Raw genomic sequence first — 18293 nt, 5'->3', positions numbered from 1 at the left:
AGGTCGAATTGGTGCAAGGTCTTTATGATTGTACATGTACTTACTTAAAATGCCCTGCAAGTAAATTTTGGGGTTCCTGGACACATCTTTTAGCATCTTTTAGAATTAATTGGTCAACTCTGAATTTTCTAGGTTAACCAGTCCCAGGCAAATTAGTAGTTGTTTAAAATCTACAACACTTGTAGATTATTTCCTGCATAGTGGAATGATTGATTTCAGATTATTTGGAAACCTTTTTAAATCCCTTGCGAAACTCATAAGCATTCCCAACTTAATTTCTGAGGGCTTTAGAGAGACCTATTGATCTTGGCATAATGACACTACACATGTCAGTAGCAAAGAGAACCTTAGATGTTTGAGGTTTAATTAAGACAGGTTACACCTGAATGCTCCCTAAGGTGGCTCCAATCACTGACACGTAATCTGGAACATTGAATTTCATGTTTTTGAAGAGCTGGTAGTAATAATAATAATAATAATAATAATAATAAAAAATGTAGGGTGTACTTATTTTTTCGTTTTGACAAATTTTAATGATTGTTTATTTAGATGATGGCAATGAATATATTATATCAATTGTATGTGTTATTTGTTCAAGCATATCACCTTTCTCTGTAGGCACTATTTAAATGAAGATCTCATGTTTGCTTGTTCAAATATCTTGAAAAAGGCAATCAATTTTATAGGGAATGCCTACTTTTTCACGTGACTGTATGTCCATCCATGTTTTCTACACAGCTCAGAGTCAGGTTAGAACAAAGAGCGGGTGTTGACTGAAACCCAGGATCCCAGGTGTTTGCTAGCATATAGAGGAAAAGAGATTTAATCTCCAAATACGGAAAGGTTTCTTCACAGTAAGAGCTGTGAAAATGTGGAGTAGCCTCCCTCAAGAGTTGGTTTTGGCCAGCTCAGTGGATTGCTTTAAAAAAGGCCTGGATTATTTCTTAGATACACAGAATATAACTGGATACTAACATTTGTAGGTGAAGTTGATCCAGGGAATATCCAATTGCCTCTCGGGGGATCAGGAAGGATTTTTTCCCCTGCAGGAGCAAATTGGATCGTGCTTTGCTGTGTTTTTTGCCTTCCTCTGGATCAATTGTGGGCATAGGATTATAAGTTTTTTTTTTAGATTGAACTGGATGGGCTTTTGTCTTTTTTCAGCCAGACTAACTATGTAACTATGTAAGGCTTCCAGTGCAGCAACTCTGGAAAACCCATCTTCCTATCAAACCCCCTAATGATGATTTTATACATCAGTCAGAAGGATGTTTGGCATTCTTGGAGCTGCTTTCTTTCCCAATTTTGACATGCTGAAAGCCAAATACTAGTTGAATTTTTACATGCATTCCCAACTGCTAGAGACAGCGGGCTGTGTAATGGTAGGTATTTTACACACAAAAAAAAGGTTAAAACCTTAAAATGCTTTAGTACGTGCCAATTTTAGATGCAAGCAGTGCTTAGTGGAGTTGTTCTTTTAGATACTGGAGAGAGATTATTACCAACCATCTATTATGGACTAAGAATGTATAAGATTGGGGATATGCTAATCTATTTTCTTTTATTTTAATGCCCAAGAGTAAGTCATTTAGTCTACATGAATATTGATTTATTGCTAGCTTTAGGGATAAATAACTGAGGAAAGGAAGAGCGAGTGCATACAGTATATGATAGGGTCTCATAGTAAAATAGCTTCTCCATTCTCCGTCTAGAAGGCAGTCACACTGCTAACACTTGCACTATTCTCTCATCTAATCCCATAGTGTTTCAGTCTGAAGTATATATACAGTTGTGTTCAAAATAATAGCAGTCAGACATCACTAACTTGATCAATCACTGTTTTTGGTAGAAATGATATTTCTACATAGCAAATAATTTACTAGCAGGTGTAGTAGAGTAATAGAAATCCAACAGACCCAACAGTCATGACATGCATGTTGCTGATTCCGTGTAATTGAATCACTAATTGAAAGGGGCATGTTCAAAATAATAGCAGTGTGGAGTTCTATTAGTGAGGTCATTCATTCTTTGAAAAACAGGTGGCAATTATTCCCCCTATTTAAGGAAGGAAGGCAGCAAATGTTGTACATGCTGGTTACAGTGCATTTCTCTCTGAAATTCTGAGGAAAATGGGTCGTTCCAGACATTGTTCAGAAGACCAGCGTACCTTGATTAAAAAGTTGATTGGAGAGGGGAAAACATATAAAGAAGTGCAGAAAATGATAGGCTGCTCAGCTAAGATGATCGCAAATGCTTTAAAATGGCAACCAAAACCTGAAAAACGTGAAAGAAAGCAAAAAACTACCATTCGAATGGATAGAAGAATAGCCAAAATGGCAAGGACTCAGCCAACAATCAGCTCCAGGAAGATCAAAGAAGGTCTAAAGTTACCTGTGAGTACTGTTACAATTAGAAGACGCCTATGTGAAGCCAAGTTATCTTCCAGACCAACAAGATTGACGTTATGGAGTGGCCAGCCCAATCCCCGGATCTTAATCCAATAGAAAACTTGTGGGGTGACATCAAAAATGCAGTTTCTGAGGCAAAACCAAGAAATAGAGAAGAATTGTGGAATGTAGTCCAATCATCCTGGGCTGGAATACCTGTTCACAGGTGCCAGAAGTTGGTTGACTCCATGCAACACAGATGTGCAGCACTTCTCAGAAACAGTGCTTATACAACTAAATATTAATTAAGTGATTCAAAGGAAAGCAAAATCTTCAAACATTTTTCAGTTTATATAGTGAATGTTTGAGTTTGTAAAGAAGAATGCAAACACTGCTATTTTTTTGAACAGTCTAATATTCACTTTTCTTCAATTTCTTTAGAGGAACAACACAAATTTGATATATTTTTCTTCATGTTTTGATTTGGAATAGAATGTGTAGTGTTCCCAATGCATTGTGTGTATGGAAATAAAAGCTATTAGAAGGATTTTGAGCTTTATTCACTTTTTTAAACACACTGCTATTATTTTGAACACACCTGCAGATTCATTTATACACACTTATTTACCAAATGCAGTTGCTGCCTAGATAAATCATTATGCAAACAGACAGAACTGGATCCCCTGTACTGTTAAACTCCATAGCTGTTGTATGACCTGCTTTGGGTATAGCTATGGCCTTGCCAGATCATACCCTTGATTTGTGTGACCTTGAATGTGAACTGTCATAATTGTGAATATAATGTGATGATGTGAAAAGGTTCTGTTCATGACAGTATTGTGTGGATGGCTCCATTTACTTTTTTAGACCCAAGAGTTGCATCATCCCCTGTCCCAATGCTAGTAACAACATTGTGTGAGCTAGATATTATATTGTTCATTTTCATTTGAAGTGTATGATTGAATTTATTAACATATGCAACTCTCTGCACTTGAATCTCACATCTTCTACCTTTCCTTTCTAATCTTGAGGTTACCCCTAGCTGGCTGCCAAACACTTCTGGGTCCTATTGTCAGCTGTGGCCCTCCTGGAGTTGTGCTTACCCAACCTGTCATCATTTCAATGGACCACTGCCTGGAGCCCAGCCCTGAGAACTGGACTGTACGTTTAAAGAAGCAGTCCTGCGAAGGCAGCTGGGAGGTAAGCCACACAGACGGCCGCAGAATCTCACCAGTGACAGTCTTATGAGGGATGCTGGCTGTGAGCATTCTGTAGATGACAGGTAGACAGAAAACCACACATGCATACAGCTTAATATGCTGTTCTACAGCTAGAGATTACTTCACATAGGCAAAACATGCCATCTGCTGCCTACATGCACGTGGTATCGCTGGCTGGCTGATTGAGGGCTGCTGTTTGTCTTTTCACAGGCAGAGGGCACTGTGCTCATAACAGTCTCAAACATTGATAGACACAAGGAGTACTATTAATGTCATCAAACAAAAAATTGTTTCTGGCAAGAACTGACAAACCATACAGCTGAAGTTGTTCTACATTTAATCGTATAATCATTTTAAGTACAGAACAAGAGACGCCAGAAAAGCTAAAGCTATGTGGCTGGCATTTGTTTTATTTGTAATGCTATAGATAAATGTAACCAATGTTGATAACATACTACTGAGCCTATGTGCTAATCAAATTCATAATGGACTTATATGTATTTATAGAATGGAAGTAACACATTGCTAATTGTGTGAAGTTATACAGAGCATTTTTGCAGTTAGATGCTGTATCTATTTCATATAGTTATTTATTATAATTACTATTAGCAGTGTTTCAGTCATATATTTACTATATTTGTTTACTTTTATGAAGAGAAATTATTTTTGCAGGTGTTTTTATTACAAACTGGCTCCACCTGAACTTACAGGTTTCTTTGAAGGGTTTGTGAATGAAAAATATACATTACAATATATGGGCAATATTATGTCATACTGCAACTCCCTCCTCACTGGCCTGCCTCGCCGCTGGCTATCCCCGCTTCAGTCGATCCTGAATACGGCTGCCAGACTCATTCACCTTTCCAACCGCTCCGTTTCCGCCACCCCCCTCTGTCAATCCCTCCACTGGCTTCCGATTGCGCAACAGATCAAATTCAAAATCCTAACACTGACGTACAAAGCTGTTAATCATACTGCCCCAAACTACATCACTGACCTAATATCCAAGTACCGCCCAGCACGCACACTCCGCTCCTCACAAGACCTCCTTCTCTCTAGTTCCCTGGTCTGCTCCTCCCATGCCCGCCTCCAGGACTTCTCCAGGGTGTCATCCATCCTCTGGAACTCCCTGCCCCAACCCATCAGATTATCACCTACTCTCCTCTCCTTTAGGCGCACCCTGAAAACCCATCTCTTCAGGGAAGCCTACCCCACCCACTGCTAACTTGCCGACCTCCTCCACTCTTCCTACCACTCCATCCCCCACAGCTATCTCCTCCTGTGCCACCATCCCCTCCCTCCTAGATTGTAAGCTTGAAAGAGCAGGGCCCTCGATCCCCTCATGTTTTGCATTGTATTGGTATTGTTCTGTCACATGTTCTGTCCCCCTTTGTAATGTACAGCGCTGAGTGAACTATTGGCGCTTTATAAATACTGTATAATAATAATAATAATACTAATACACAATGTGGTTTACAAAAAAGCATAACAAAATATCATTGTACAAAGAAATATAATGTATATTTTGTATAACAATGATACTGAATTTAGTTTAAGATATTTATAAAGTATATGATATAAATCTGTTTTGGTGAACTACTAAAATACATATTGAACTTTATTATAGTAAAACGAAGAAAGGAAAAAGTGAAGTAATGAACAATTTGAGGTTCTAGGTATTTAGAGATTTTTTTTTATAGAGAGCCATGGATCCCATTTTGCGTTACAAATATGCATTGTTTCAAAGAGAAAAATTAAATTACAAAAGGGGAATTTCAATTTTAACAAGAAACAGTGCAATACCGTTGCAACTTGGAAACTTACCCTCTTTAATTAGGGCGCAGTCTGATAAAAGCTTAACGTTGGGGTTTATCCAGTAATTTTGAACATTTTTTAACCAATAGTAGTAACCAATCACCTCCTCAAAGGGTTCTCTGCTAACTTGTTGAGAACAGAAGGCCCTTGACTGAGATCAGCTGCGAGAACTCCAGCAATGTAATTGCTCCAATCTGTGTCTAGGGCCAATCATTCCCTTGCGATCTCTGCATGTGAGTGATTACATGCATGTGAGTGATTTCTGAGTGATTACAAGTGGAAGTGGGTTCGATTAGCTGTGACAGCCAGCAGCTTCCTATTGCTTTCATAGGGGCTGCCTACTCACAGCTAATCTTGGGAACCCCCACTGAGGGTTTCTAATTGGAGGCAGGGTGCATTTGAAAGTGCGGATGCAACCTAAAGGTGCACACTGAAGGTAAACTGCCAGTGCTCATATTGATAAGTCTGGAGTATACAGGGGTGGCCCAGGTCCAATCTTTGGAAGATTTGACCATATATACTAGAAACCTTAAGTTAATCATTAACAAGCCTGGGTAGTTCAAACTGAGCATAGAATGAAAATAATATGTGAGCAATAGTTATCATTAGTAGAATTTGATTGCCCAACTGACAAGTAGATCCATAGATATATCCCAATGAAGTAAAATGCAAATATTGATTTTTCCCTCAAAAGCCAAACTTGATCCCACTCCTCCTGTCTCCTGAGCCTTCCTGTTGCCCATCACATTTAAATCTAATTTCAGATTTTTTTTTTATATCAGTACAAGGGACAGTACATTTAGTGAGAAGTGTCCCTTGTGCTGGTGGCTTCTCTCTTGAAATTTTTGAAGCTATATATGAATAGAGGAGAGGGGTGTAAAGTGTGGGCACATTGGGCATTCTTGATGAGTGCCTACGACAGGTCCAATGGCTGTATTAAGCCCCACAACACTGGAAGATTATTGCTGTGGGCATATGGGCATAAGGTGGGTCTCAGAGGACTACAGATTTCAACTAAGATAGCAGCTACCAAAACAACAGACACTTCTAGCTGAATGTAAGTGCTGTTCCTTGTGCTAATTTATTTATTTTGTGCAAAATTACCTAAAGTTAATCTTGAAAGACATGTAACATTATACAAACTAGTGTCAATCTGAGGAGTCCAGTTGCCATTTTCTGAGAATCTGCTGTATTGTCTTTTGTAAGGTATCTCCCTTTACAAAATAAAGTTTTTAAAATGCTACAACCCCCCCCCCCCCCCCCTGCGCACAATATGTAGCCAAATCTGAACACTGTCTTGGCCTGGTGCACCTGTCTCCTTCTATTACTAGTTGAATAAATTGCTTTTTAGCTAGCCAACCAGTGCTTTGAGCTGTTTCTGATGCTGCAGGTGGCTGTCCTGTGGACCAGCTAATGAAGGTGGCATGAAAGCAAGAAATATTTTATATATTCATTTCTGTCATGGTGGGTGGGGGGCAATTTCAGAGCTAGTGCCCCCTAAGTGGAGCCCCTTGGTTCTTGTGGCACATCACCTGTCTTACCATGATGCATAATATTCTGCAGCTCACCAATTTTCAAACCATTGCTTTAATAGATCTTACAGAAATTAACCACTGAAAAACAAAAAAACAGGGGCACCAATCCCAACCAAAATAAGTATTAAAAAAGGGAGACAGCTACTCTTCAAAGTGTGCACCACTTTAAATCAATATCAAAAACAGAAAAAACACTATCTCCAATAAATATACACTCACAAACTCCATAAGATATGGATAAATAAATAATAAAAAATTATGAAAATATGATAATTCATATATACCTCTCTAAATTCATATAATCTCTAAATGATGCAGAATACATACATAAACATCATATATATTGACTTCTCGTGAATGAACCAAATAAATAAATGAATAAACTAATTCATATAATTACATAAAATTAATAAGTGAAGTGTCCATTAAGTAGATAATCAGTGCAGTGATGTGTTGATAGAGAACTCCTTTTGCATGTGCCCAAGAAACACATGCAATACGGGTGATCCAATAATCTTTCACCACGTGTACTGAGGTTGGCAACTTACCAGATTCCCATCATAACCAGCATATTCAATATTAACATAGCATCATCATATTGAAGGGTAATGGAAAAATCAGCAAAGGTTCTTGCAATATTCTGACAATACAGAGAGGGTTATCAAACCCATACATGCTTAAAAAAGAAGAGAAAAGATCACTACCATAGTGTGATATGTTTAATGGAATAAATATAAGTACACAAAAATATTGCATTTACATGGTATTGTGCCCCCCCCAGGCACCAAAATAAAACACAGATCAGATAACAGACACTACACACCATCGTTGGTTGTATTACAGGTGGCGTGCGTTCCATGAGTCGAAACCAATCACCGGAAGTGATGTGTAGAAGGGACCAAAAATGACGACAGCAGCTAGGCCTCAATATATTTTTCAGAATCAAGTCATCAGAAAGTCACTTCTGGTAATTGGTTCCGACTCGTGGAACGCACATCGGCTATAATACAGCAAACAGCGGGGTGTAGTGTCTGTTATCCAATCTGTGCTTTATTTTGGTGACTGGGGGGGGGGGGGGGGCACAATACCATGTAAGTGCACTATTTTTTGTACTTATATTTATTCCATTAAACATATCACACTATGGAAGTGATCTTTTCTCTTCTTTTTTGAGCATGTATGGGGTTGATACCCCTCTCTGTATCATCAGAATATTACGTTCAATATGATGATGCTATGTGAATATTGAACACCCTGGGTATGATGGGCAACTGGTAAGTTGCCAACCTCAGTACACATGGTGAAGGATTATTGGATCACACATATTGCATGGGTATCTTGGGCACGCACAACACATCACTGCACTGATTATCTACTTAATGGACGCTTCACTTATTTATTTTATGTAATTATATGAATTCGTTTAACCATTGATTCATTTGGTTCATTCACGAGAAGTTGATATATATGATGTCTATGTATGTATTCTGCATCATTTAGAGAGATTTACTGTATATATGAATTATCACATATTCATTTTTTTTATTATTTATTTATCCACATCTTATTGAGTTTGTTTGGTCACATTTATTGGAGATAGCACTTTTTCTGTTTTTAAGAAAGTAACCATTGCCTATGTATTTTTTTATCATATGCTTAGTTTGAATTGCAATGCTTTTAGACAGGTTGTCTTGAAAGATTTGCACATGCTGCACTTAAAGTAAATACATTACACATCATGGAATCCTTTGTCTTTCTCTGTGGAAAACATTTAAAAAATTTAGTTAATGCAATTTTTTTTTCAAAAGTAGCTACTGCACCAAAAGATATTATGTTTTCATTTTGTAAAGTATTTTTTATGATAGAAGTGCTAATAGTATTGTTTCTTAATTCAGTTCACTTCAGCTTTGTGAAGTTTTGATTAGAGGTCATGTGTCAGCGTTGCTGCCTTTCTATTGGCTGTGTAAAAAAAATAAGTGGAAAGAAAGAGAGCTGAATTACAGTGGTGACCAAGGATCAGAAAACGGTGAACTTCTTGAATTACCCTCAAGAATTGCTGCACATTTCATGATAGGAGATGAGCAGTTTTGTGTTGATTACTGTCACAGCACCTCAGTCAACAATGATCTGTCTGTGTTTCTACTGGGATTTATCGATTAAGTAAGGCAACAAAGGTTGAACTTGCCCTTAACCTTGCTTGGGAACATCTTAGAAACCTACAAACAAAACTATTTCAATCACTGAAAAGATTTGTTCTTCCTAAAAAGGCCAACCGCCAACATAATTTTTGAGGGATTAGCGGAGCTCTATATGGGATACCTAAGAAGCATATAACTTGTGCTCTGGGGAATCAATCTATTGTAGGAGAAAGGACAATGACAATGAAGGCTGGCAATAAAGGTATTCTTCAAGAACACAATATCGCCACAACTCCATATAGTGTGCCAGTAATGATATATTGACCTTCTGTCTTTAGTGTTTTATTGAATGAACTTGGGTCATAGTACAAGGACATGACAATTATAATTTTAAGATCTATCAGCTGGCTTCTTAAAGGACCAGTAAATGTCATAAATCTTATCTTGTAACACCATTAATAGGCTGCTTATATCAACATGTTGTTTTGGACTTTAAAACTTTACTTGGTTATTTTGGTGCAGGAGAATGAATTTACTGCACCTGTTGGTTAACATAAGTGAATTTCTGTTGTCTCTGATTATTTCCCACTGATGCTTATAGCATATTTGATATTTGGAGACTCCTCCACTACACCTAAAACTATAATAAATAGTACAATATTTACCCTTAACCTCAACCGGTGGCTTAAAGTGTTATACCTCTTCTTCAAAATCCTTGCTTGTACTTCTTGCTCCTTTCTCAGAAATGGACTGCATTACCATGGGGAGTTTTTATAAGCAGAATAAAAACTCTGAGTTGGAACGATTAGAGAATGCGGGGTACATACGCAGAAGGAACATGATCCACATTTTATAAAGAGGCTGTGAGCACAGCAAAGATTCTGTGGGAAGGGGGGAGTGTTGGTGATTTACCAGTAAGGATGAAGAAGGGCATTGCAGCATACTACCTGTAACTCCACTAAATAAAAAAATTAAATTTTAACCTCAATTTTCCCTATAAATATAACCTTTTTCTGTACAGAGCCCTCAAACCTACCCCTGAACCACGACCTCGTAGCTTAAAACTTTACCCTAATGATATCTATAAACTTCAAGGTCAGCCATAATCCTACTACCAACAATAATCATAAAAACAATGAGCTAATTTATTTCAGCTAAACAATCCAACTGTAATTAATAATCAGCAACAGTTTTAGTGATAAAATACAAGTCATCTTTGCCAAAATTATGCACTTAAATTTCTGGGTTAAATCCAGCTGATCCACCTATGACTTTTGCCTAAAGTAAGAGCTGCCCTCTTTGCCATAAAGGGTTTTAATAACCTGGGGAAGTGTATGAACTTCTCTCAGGTTTTTTTTTTTTTTTTGCTGTTTATGTCCATACTGTATTTTAACTACTTTTTTGTTGCGTTATCGGGACAGGAAAAGAGCAGAATCTCTCCAACGAAGGCACAAAAAACAAACATTTTAGTTAGAAGAATGCTGTAAGACAGGAGTGCTCAACCTGTGGCCTGTGGAGCCCTCTGATGTGGCCTGAAACCTCAAACCAGGAAAGCGAAAGCCCTTGATTGTGATTTAGGCTTGCTGACCCATCATCCCAGAGAATCAGAGTGCATCGAGCCGGGAGCTGAAAGAGCAGGAGCTGCATAAGTTGATGCTTCCTCTGTAGCGCCGGATCCTGTCCCAGACAGAGTGATACCAAGTGCATTTCACCTGTGACCTTTCTAGAAGCCTGGAGACAGAGAGTGATGCCAGCAGGAGCTGGAAGAGGGAAAGAATGTCAGTGTATTAAGCAACACATACTCTGTGCTTTTGCAATGGGCATATTGCCAACTATAAAAGGGTTAACAACTATTGGGCTGCTTTCACAGTGATCCCCAGGTGCAGTGAAGTGCACCTACTGTATGACTTTCCTGTAGGTTAGCTGTACTGAGCCATAGACTTCTAATATATTGTGAGCAGGGGCAGACTGACAACTCATGGGGCCCCTGGGCAATAGGGGATCATGGGGCCCCTGTGTCCTTGCCCAAACACAAAAAAGCCTATGAAAAAGGTACCAGGGGCATCTCATGGGGCCACCTACTGACCCCAGGCCCTCAGGCAGTGCCCGAGTTTCCAAATGGTCAGTCCGCCCCTGATTGTGAGTGTTTGGTGAGCTTTCTGAAAGTGCACTACACCTTCAAGATATAATAGAAGTCTATAACAAAGCGCAACTAACCCACAAGAAAGCCGCAGGTACACTGTGCAGCATCCATGGTGCAGGTAAACTGCAACGCATTAGTGTGAAAGCAGCCTTATAGGCGGCTCAGGACAGTAATGGCTCATTTACATTTGCAGTTTGGGGGGGTAAAGGTAGGGGTCACAATGCTGATCAAGCCCCATTCTTCAGCAGGCCCGAGTGGCCTCCCTGTCACATTCTGTTTTACACTTGGACAGGAAGGGCAGTATGGGCGGCGTATGCAGGACCTGATCCTCTCCATTTTCCTCCTGCTGAAAGCAGGCTTCTCCTCCTCTCACTCCCACCAGCATTCAGCAACTGCAGGAGGAAAATGTTCATTATGATATTCAAAATAAAAAATTTTAAATTCTAAACCATTTTATTTCATTGTGGCCCGCAACCAGTTACCAAATAACTTAAGTGGCCCTAAATGTTCAAAAGGTTTCTGCTGCAAGATGATTGAGACTCTGCATGCTATACAAACAGGAATGAGATGGAGATGTGTGACAAAAAATCTGGCAGTGACATTCACAGGAGACCCTCTTGAAACCCTCTAAGACAGTGTACAATTCAGCCAATCAACATAGATAAAATATTAGTTTTGGGTTGCCTCACCCATTTCATGCAAAAATTAAATCTTTATTCATATAATGATACTATATAGTAAAAAAACAGCCATTGAACATAAATGCTTCCCTATTAAACGCACAAGACAAGTGCTTGTGTCTGTGAGTTGGGTAAGAGTATGTGTCGTGTTTCTCCTGGAAGATGTCTGCTCGGGGTGACTTAATATCTCTAGGTGACTTGAGGCTGTAGCATGATATAGATGTTCCTAGCGAATGACATGGGTCCCTGGTTGATTGCTGCTATTGAACCACATGTAGGTTGACTGAGCCAACTATAAAACACAAAATTGTTGTATTTGAAGGATGGAGAAAATGTACCAAGCACTCGGTACATTCATAATGTCATGTTCTTGCTGTTGGATAATGATGTCTAGACAGCAGGTGCGACATAAAGGTTGATGAGGGCTGACATGGGCCGCCAGCTACTTGTGATGTTGTACATCAGAGATGGCAAGGTGGTATTTGGTGCCCCCAGCTAATGCTAAATTAATATAATAACTGTCAACAAGCCATGTATTTTAGGGTAGGTACTCTCAGCTCCAGCGCTGTTATTTCACGATTATTGTTCTGGCTTTTTTTTTCTAAAATAATGGATTGATCACAACCCTAGGCCAGTTAAGAAGTTCATTGGAGTGATGTTTCTAAAATAAAGAGAAATATCTGGCACATAATCTAAACCTGTATGAAGGAAATCTGGAAAGCTGGAATGCTAGCAGTACAGAGAGATGCATCACAAGTAAGAGGATTGTAACAATATTAATCAGGATAAATGCTTGCTAAGAATATTAATCCAGGTAAGAGGTTAAAATGGATCTAACGTCAGGGAGACTTTCGATGTTAAGTGCTTGACAAGTAATGTGTAACACCTACAGGGGTTTACTGCATCTTACAGAGGTTACAGACACCCTCAAACAACCTACTTTTCTCTCTGGAAGGACAGAGCCAACTTTGTCCAGGCATCATCCAAGGTTATCATCTACTTTCTGGACCAAGAGGCCAGATCAGAGATGGCAGTCATGTAAATTCAGGTGCTTTTGCAGTTCTTGGTTCACAAATCTGTGACTGCTTACTAGGTTACATTGCTACAGTCTGGTCGCTTGGAGGGTGTCTTACTATGAAAATGCTTCCTCGTGCATGCAGCAGACTGATGACATCATCTCAGTCCATCAGTTAGATGTCTAGAGTTCAAGAACTGCTTTTTAGAAATAAAAGATACAGCTTTTTTTTTAAATAATATACTGTTGCTGTATATGTGTTTTGACAGAAATATATTTATGCATTTTTGAAAAGCTATTGACTTTTATGACTATTGCAATAATGTTGCATTAAAAGTGCTGTCCTTCATAGTTACTAGTAACTGGATTATGACAAATAGAGGGTTTGTAGCAACACAATACACTGTAAAGGATTGTGTTTCTACAAACTGCCATCCAAAAGAGAAGGGTTGCAACCAGGACATACCAGGATATGCCATCCAAAATAGAAGGGTTATAACCAGGATATGCCATCCAAAATAGAAGGGTTGTAACCAGGATATGCCATCCAAAATAGAAGGGTTGTAACCAAGATATACCAGGATATGCCATCCAAAATAGAAGGATGGTAACCAAGATATACCAGGATATGCCATCCAAAATAGAAGGGTTGTAACCAAAATATACCAGGATATGCCATCCAAAATAGAAGGGTTGTAACCAAGATATACCAGGATATGCCACCCAAAATAGAAGGGTGGTAACCAAGATAAACCAGGATATGCCATCCAAAATAGAAGGGTTGTAACCAAGATATACCAGGATATGCCACCCAAATTAGAAGGGTTGTAGCCAAGATATACCAGGATATGCCATCCAAAATAGAAGGGTTGTAACCAAGATATACCAGGATATGCCACCCAAAATAGAAGGGTTGTAACCAAGATATACCAGGATATGCCACCCAAAATAGAAGGGTTGTAACCAAGATATACCAGGATATGCCACCCAAAATAGAAGGGTTGTAACCAAGATATACCAGGATATGCCATCCAAAATAGAAGGGTTGTAACCAAGATATACCAGGATATGCCACCCAAAATAGAAGGGTTGTAACCAAGATATACCAGGATATGCCATCCAAAATAGAAGGGTTGCAACCAGGATATACCAGGATATGCCATCCAAAATAGAAGGGTTGTAACCAGGATATGCCATCCAAAATAGTAGGGTTGCAACCAGGATATACCAGGATATGCCATCCAAAATAGAAGGGTTGCAACCAAGATATACCAGGATATGCCATCCAAAATAGAAGGGTTGCAACCAAGATATACCAGGATATGCCATCCAAAATAGAAGTGTTGCAACCAGGATATACCATAAAGATAAGACATTGGTAGGAACGAGTTTGGTGATTTTATAATCTAAAGTGAAAGGTTATTAATAATGCCATTTCCGATATATGTTCACACCAGACAGGATGTGAAGCTTGACAAAACTTAAAGCGGAGTTCCACCTGAAAAAAAACACTGTAGCTGCTGACATTTAAAATACAGACTTGTATTACTTGCCTGTCCCTCGGTCCAGTGGTGTCCTCACCACCGCTGGTTTCACTGGCCTTCTTCTCTTCCAGGTGCCAGCATCTTCAGTGTGGGTACCCGACTGTGACAGCTTGTGGCTTCACAGCCGGGCGCCCGCTGCACTTTGTGAATGGCCCCGTCATCTTCTGGGACCTGTCACGTGTCCCAGAAGACTACGGGGAGGAAGGGGGGAGGACAACTTCCGCTTCTGATCGCCTAGGCGATCACAGCGGAAGTGGGAGCAGGTACCTGTCAAATTCTGGTACCTGCTCCCCATTACTTAATGGGGAGCAGGGGACAAAGGCTTAAAGTGGAACTTCCCCTTTTGGGTTGAGCTCTGTTTTAAAGTGGAACTTTGCCCGCTCTCAATTCTGCTCAGATTGCTTAGGAGATCCAAGTGGATGTTCCCTTCCACCATTGTCTGGGGCAGGTCACAAGTACCAAAAGACTGCGCAAACAATCATAAAGTGGAGCACAGCTTGTGCATGTGCAATTGGAAGCCAGCTTAGAAGCCACAAGGAATCACAGCCGAATGCGCACAGTTAAAGTGCTACTAAACCCAGGACCCTGCATTCACTATATCTGGTCTCCCACAGTAAACAGAGAATGGAATTGCAATTATTTTAGTAAATATAAACTGCTAAATACCTTTTCTCATTAGCAGTTAGAGCAGCTTTGTGACTTCAATCAGTGTCCAGCAGAGCACTGGTTAAAGCTTGAAGGAGGAGTTTTCTTTCTGCTATAGGAGAATGCAGAACCCCTGACCTCTGTCTGGACAGTGCTGATTGGCCCTGTGCTGATTACATGCACTCTCCCAAGAAAAAAAATATCTCTAGCAATACACACCAAACTGAGTATGTGCAGAGTGTCTTCACACGATATGTCTTATTAGGAGATAAGAGGGGGGCACTGGAGGAAAGGGGAGGATCATAGAAGTCAGGATTAAACAGCGTTTTAACACAATGCAGAGGATTAACCCCTTAGGTTCCACAGTGAGTAAAACAAGCATGCTTTACTGCATATACACACTGATTTTACTGTTGTGGGTTTTGTAACACTTTAATATGCTGGCTCCAGGGACTGTTTTTGTAGCTGCTGACTTTTAATTTTTGCACGAGTGACTTGCTTTAAACAGAACTTAAACAGAACAGACAGAACTTAAAATAAAAATAATACCTTTGTGTTCATAGTCTAGTCATTTGTAAGCGAGGCCTGTAACAACCACTGTCATGCATTTTTTACTTGGTACACTACTGCTACAAACACATTTTCTATGAGTCATGGTCCCTATAAATATTGCAAGTCAGTAGTGTTGTTTGTGCCAAAGCCTAACTCCAGCCCAAACTTTTTTTTTTGGATAGAGTGAAGGAGATTTCTATTGTTGCTAATGATTCTGTGAGTTATCATCTCTACAGTGCATAGTGGTTTATTACTACTAGCTTTATTTGATCAATGTATTAGTGAACTGATAAAAGTGGTCCAGGGGACTATTCACTACTTGCAATGCAGAAGCAGGCTTTTCTATTAAAGATGTCCATGTGCATAGTGAATGCAGACTCCTTAAAAGTCCTCTGGTCACTTAATGAGATCTTAATGAGATCTAATGTGTATCCAACTTTTAAGCTTCATGTACACGAGCAACTCCTAAACTCGAGTTTAGTAGCTTTTGGCCTTTTTTTGCCAAAGCTCCTAAACTCAACTCCATAAAAGTCTGTGTCCATGTACACATAGGCTTTTAGCAGAGTTTAGGAGCTGCCACATTTAGGTGAGGCTAAACCTCCCTCTGCTGAACACGGAAGAATCGCATTCAGGATAGGAACGTTTTAACTGCCGACCGTGGGAAAACACGAAATGCGGCAAAACCACGTCAAAATCGCGGTACCGCAGTTGCCGAATTTTGCTGTAATTTGTGGCAGGGTAGGCTCGTGTACATGGAGCCTTAACATTGCAGGGGTTTAGGGGGCAATAATCCCTACTTTATGTAATGTCATAGCCTTCTAAGGAATATTTGTCCAGTGCCCAGTTTCTGACATTTCTGCCCTAAAAAAGAACTGTAGGCATTCTGCTTTTGGGGATGGGGGCCTCCATACCACTCTGAATTGGGAAAGTAAATTAGTAACTGGTTTACTTTTCTAGGACACTAATAGGGGAGAGTACTTGGTTCAGTCTGAATATCGGTTTGGACTAAATGTTGCTTGTTGCGGTGTTTGTCCAAATGCCAGACTTTTAGCTACCACTATTATGACAGCTTCCTTCTTCTTCTGCAATGGTTGTTAAGAAAGCAGTAGGTCCTGGCACCCACCGTGTCCTTAGCAACCAGTGCACACCTAATCCCATTCATTTACTAGAGATGATCCCCCAACATTCTAAACAAAGGGGCAGAGATACTGGCTGACATCATCAATGACATTGACATCACTGGGTATGCCCTGCCCCTTTGTTTACCTTTAGCAGCAGGGACTTGAGCTGTAATTCGAGGCGAGTGCAGTGACAAGATAAGACGTGTCCATCTTTGCATGGATTTTTTTGGGCGAATTAGTGGGCGTCATTCATTGTGATTGAGGAGGATTTGCATTGCTAGACAATGCATTTAGTGATTCATTTACATTGTGGTACTTTTTTGTTTTTTCAAAAAATATTTTTTATAAAAACTGGTCGAAATGTGTTGTGTATTTACTAATTACATTTTATTGTAAATTAATAGGGGTACTGTGCATTGCTAACTCATTGACATAATGGGTGGATCCAATATCTGGGGGTCCTTAGATTCCATTAATACTCCTTCCCTTGTCCTCATCAATGTGGTACCCTCTCATGCTGAGGCCATGTGGCCTGTTATCGTTCGGAGGGGCCACACTCAATTTACCCCTTTCCTAGCCTGCCTACCTGGCTGCATGCTTGGATAGTACCTAGTACATACGTTGAGAAAATCAAACAAGTGATTGTTCATGGTTTTTTGCATGCTACTCTCATATCGAATACGAGAGTGCTACTAAGTGTACAGAAATTCTTGTACGATCCAGTACAACTTCAAATGTGTGTGTAGCAACGTACCAGCATGTAATCAGAAGTGATGTCAATGGTATAATAAAAAAATTTATATTTACAGGGTATACAGTATGTCTTTATAAGAAGATCTGCAGATTATAACCAAGATTGTGTAGCAATAAGATTATCATTCAATTATTGCAATTAAACATATTTCTGTCCTGAAAATAATGTTTTTTCATGAACATTTTCATTGTATACAAAGATTATTTTTATTGTCCATTTTCTAGGTTGTTTTTACGTTTCCAATTATGCACGTCTTGGTCACTCGATTTTCTTATGGACGAATGCTTTACTAATTAAACAAAATTGTTTGTTCTGTTTCTTATGAGAAAAATGTTCGTGCTTGTCCCATCCGATAATTTTCAAGAACTGTCGTGATCGGCTCTCGGTTGGTTGTTTTTTGCATAGAGTTTTCCCCCTAAAATTCATAACAGAATACAATTGGGGGGCAGCGAGTGTTTTCCTTTGTGTATCCCCCTTGACAACCACACGAGACCTTCATCTTATATAAGGATCTGGTATGTATTTCTAAGGGAAATTCAACACTTTTTTTTTTCTTTTTAGTGTGGTGTACCCCATTACCATCTATACCAGGCTCTCCTTATCTAGGATAGGGGTCTGATATACATAAATGGAATAGCCAGGTGTTAATTTTAAAAACAAAATAAAGCAGTCAGAAGCTGTAAATTACCCACAATGTATACCGTTTTTTTTCTTTGTAAATGTCAGTTTTCCTGTAGTATGTTG

At 39.4% G+C, this 18293-nt stretch overlaps 1 protein-coding gene across 1 annotated transcript in view; it reads left to right on the top strand.

Moving 5' to 3' along the window:
- LOC149429353 (netrin receptor UNC5A-like) overlaps nucleotides 1-18293 on the top strand; it is a 245243-nt gene that overhangs the window by 152019 nt on the left and 74931 nt on the right. Inside the window, exon 10 of the mRNA XM_089666510.1 lies at nucleotides 3419-3587. Within this exon, the coding sequence (XP_089522636.1) occupies nucleotides 3419-3587 (169 nt within the window). The remainder of the gene's footprint in view (nucleotides 1-3418; nucleotides 3588-18293) is intronic.

The sequence above is a fragment of the Staurois parvus genome, unplaced genomic scaffold (assembly GCF_062004578.1).
Source record: "Staurois parvus isolate SC_StPar_1 unplaced genomic scaffold, SC_StPar_1.0 ptg002748l, whole genome shotgun sequence".
In the NCBI taxonomy this organism is placed as follows: Eukaryota; Metazoa; Chordata; class Amphibia; order Anura; family Ranidae; genus Staurois; species Staurois parvus.
This window is presented reverse-complemented; position numbering and strand designations above follow the sequence as displayed.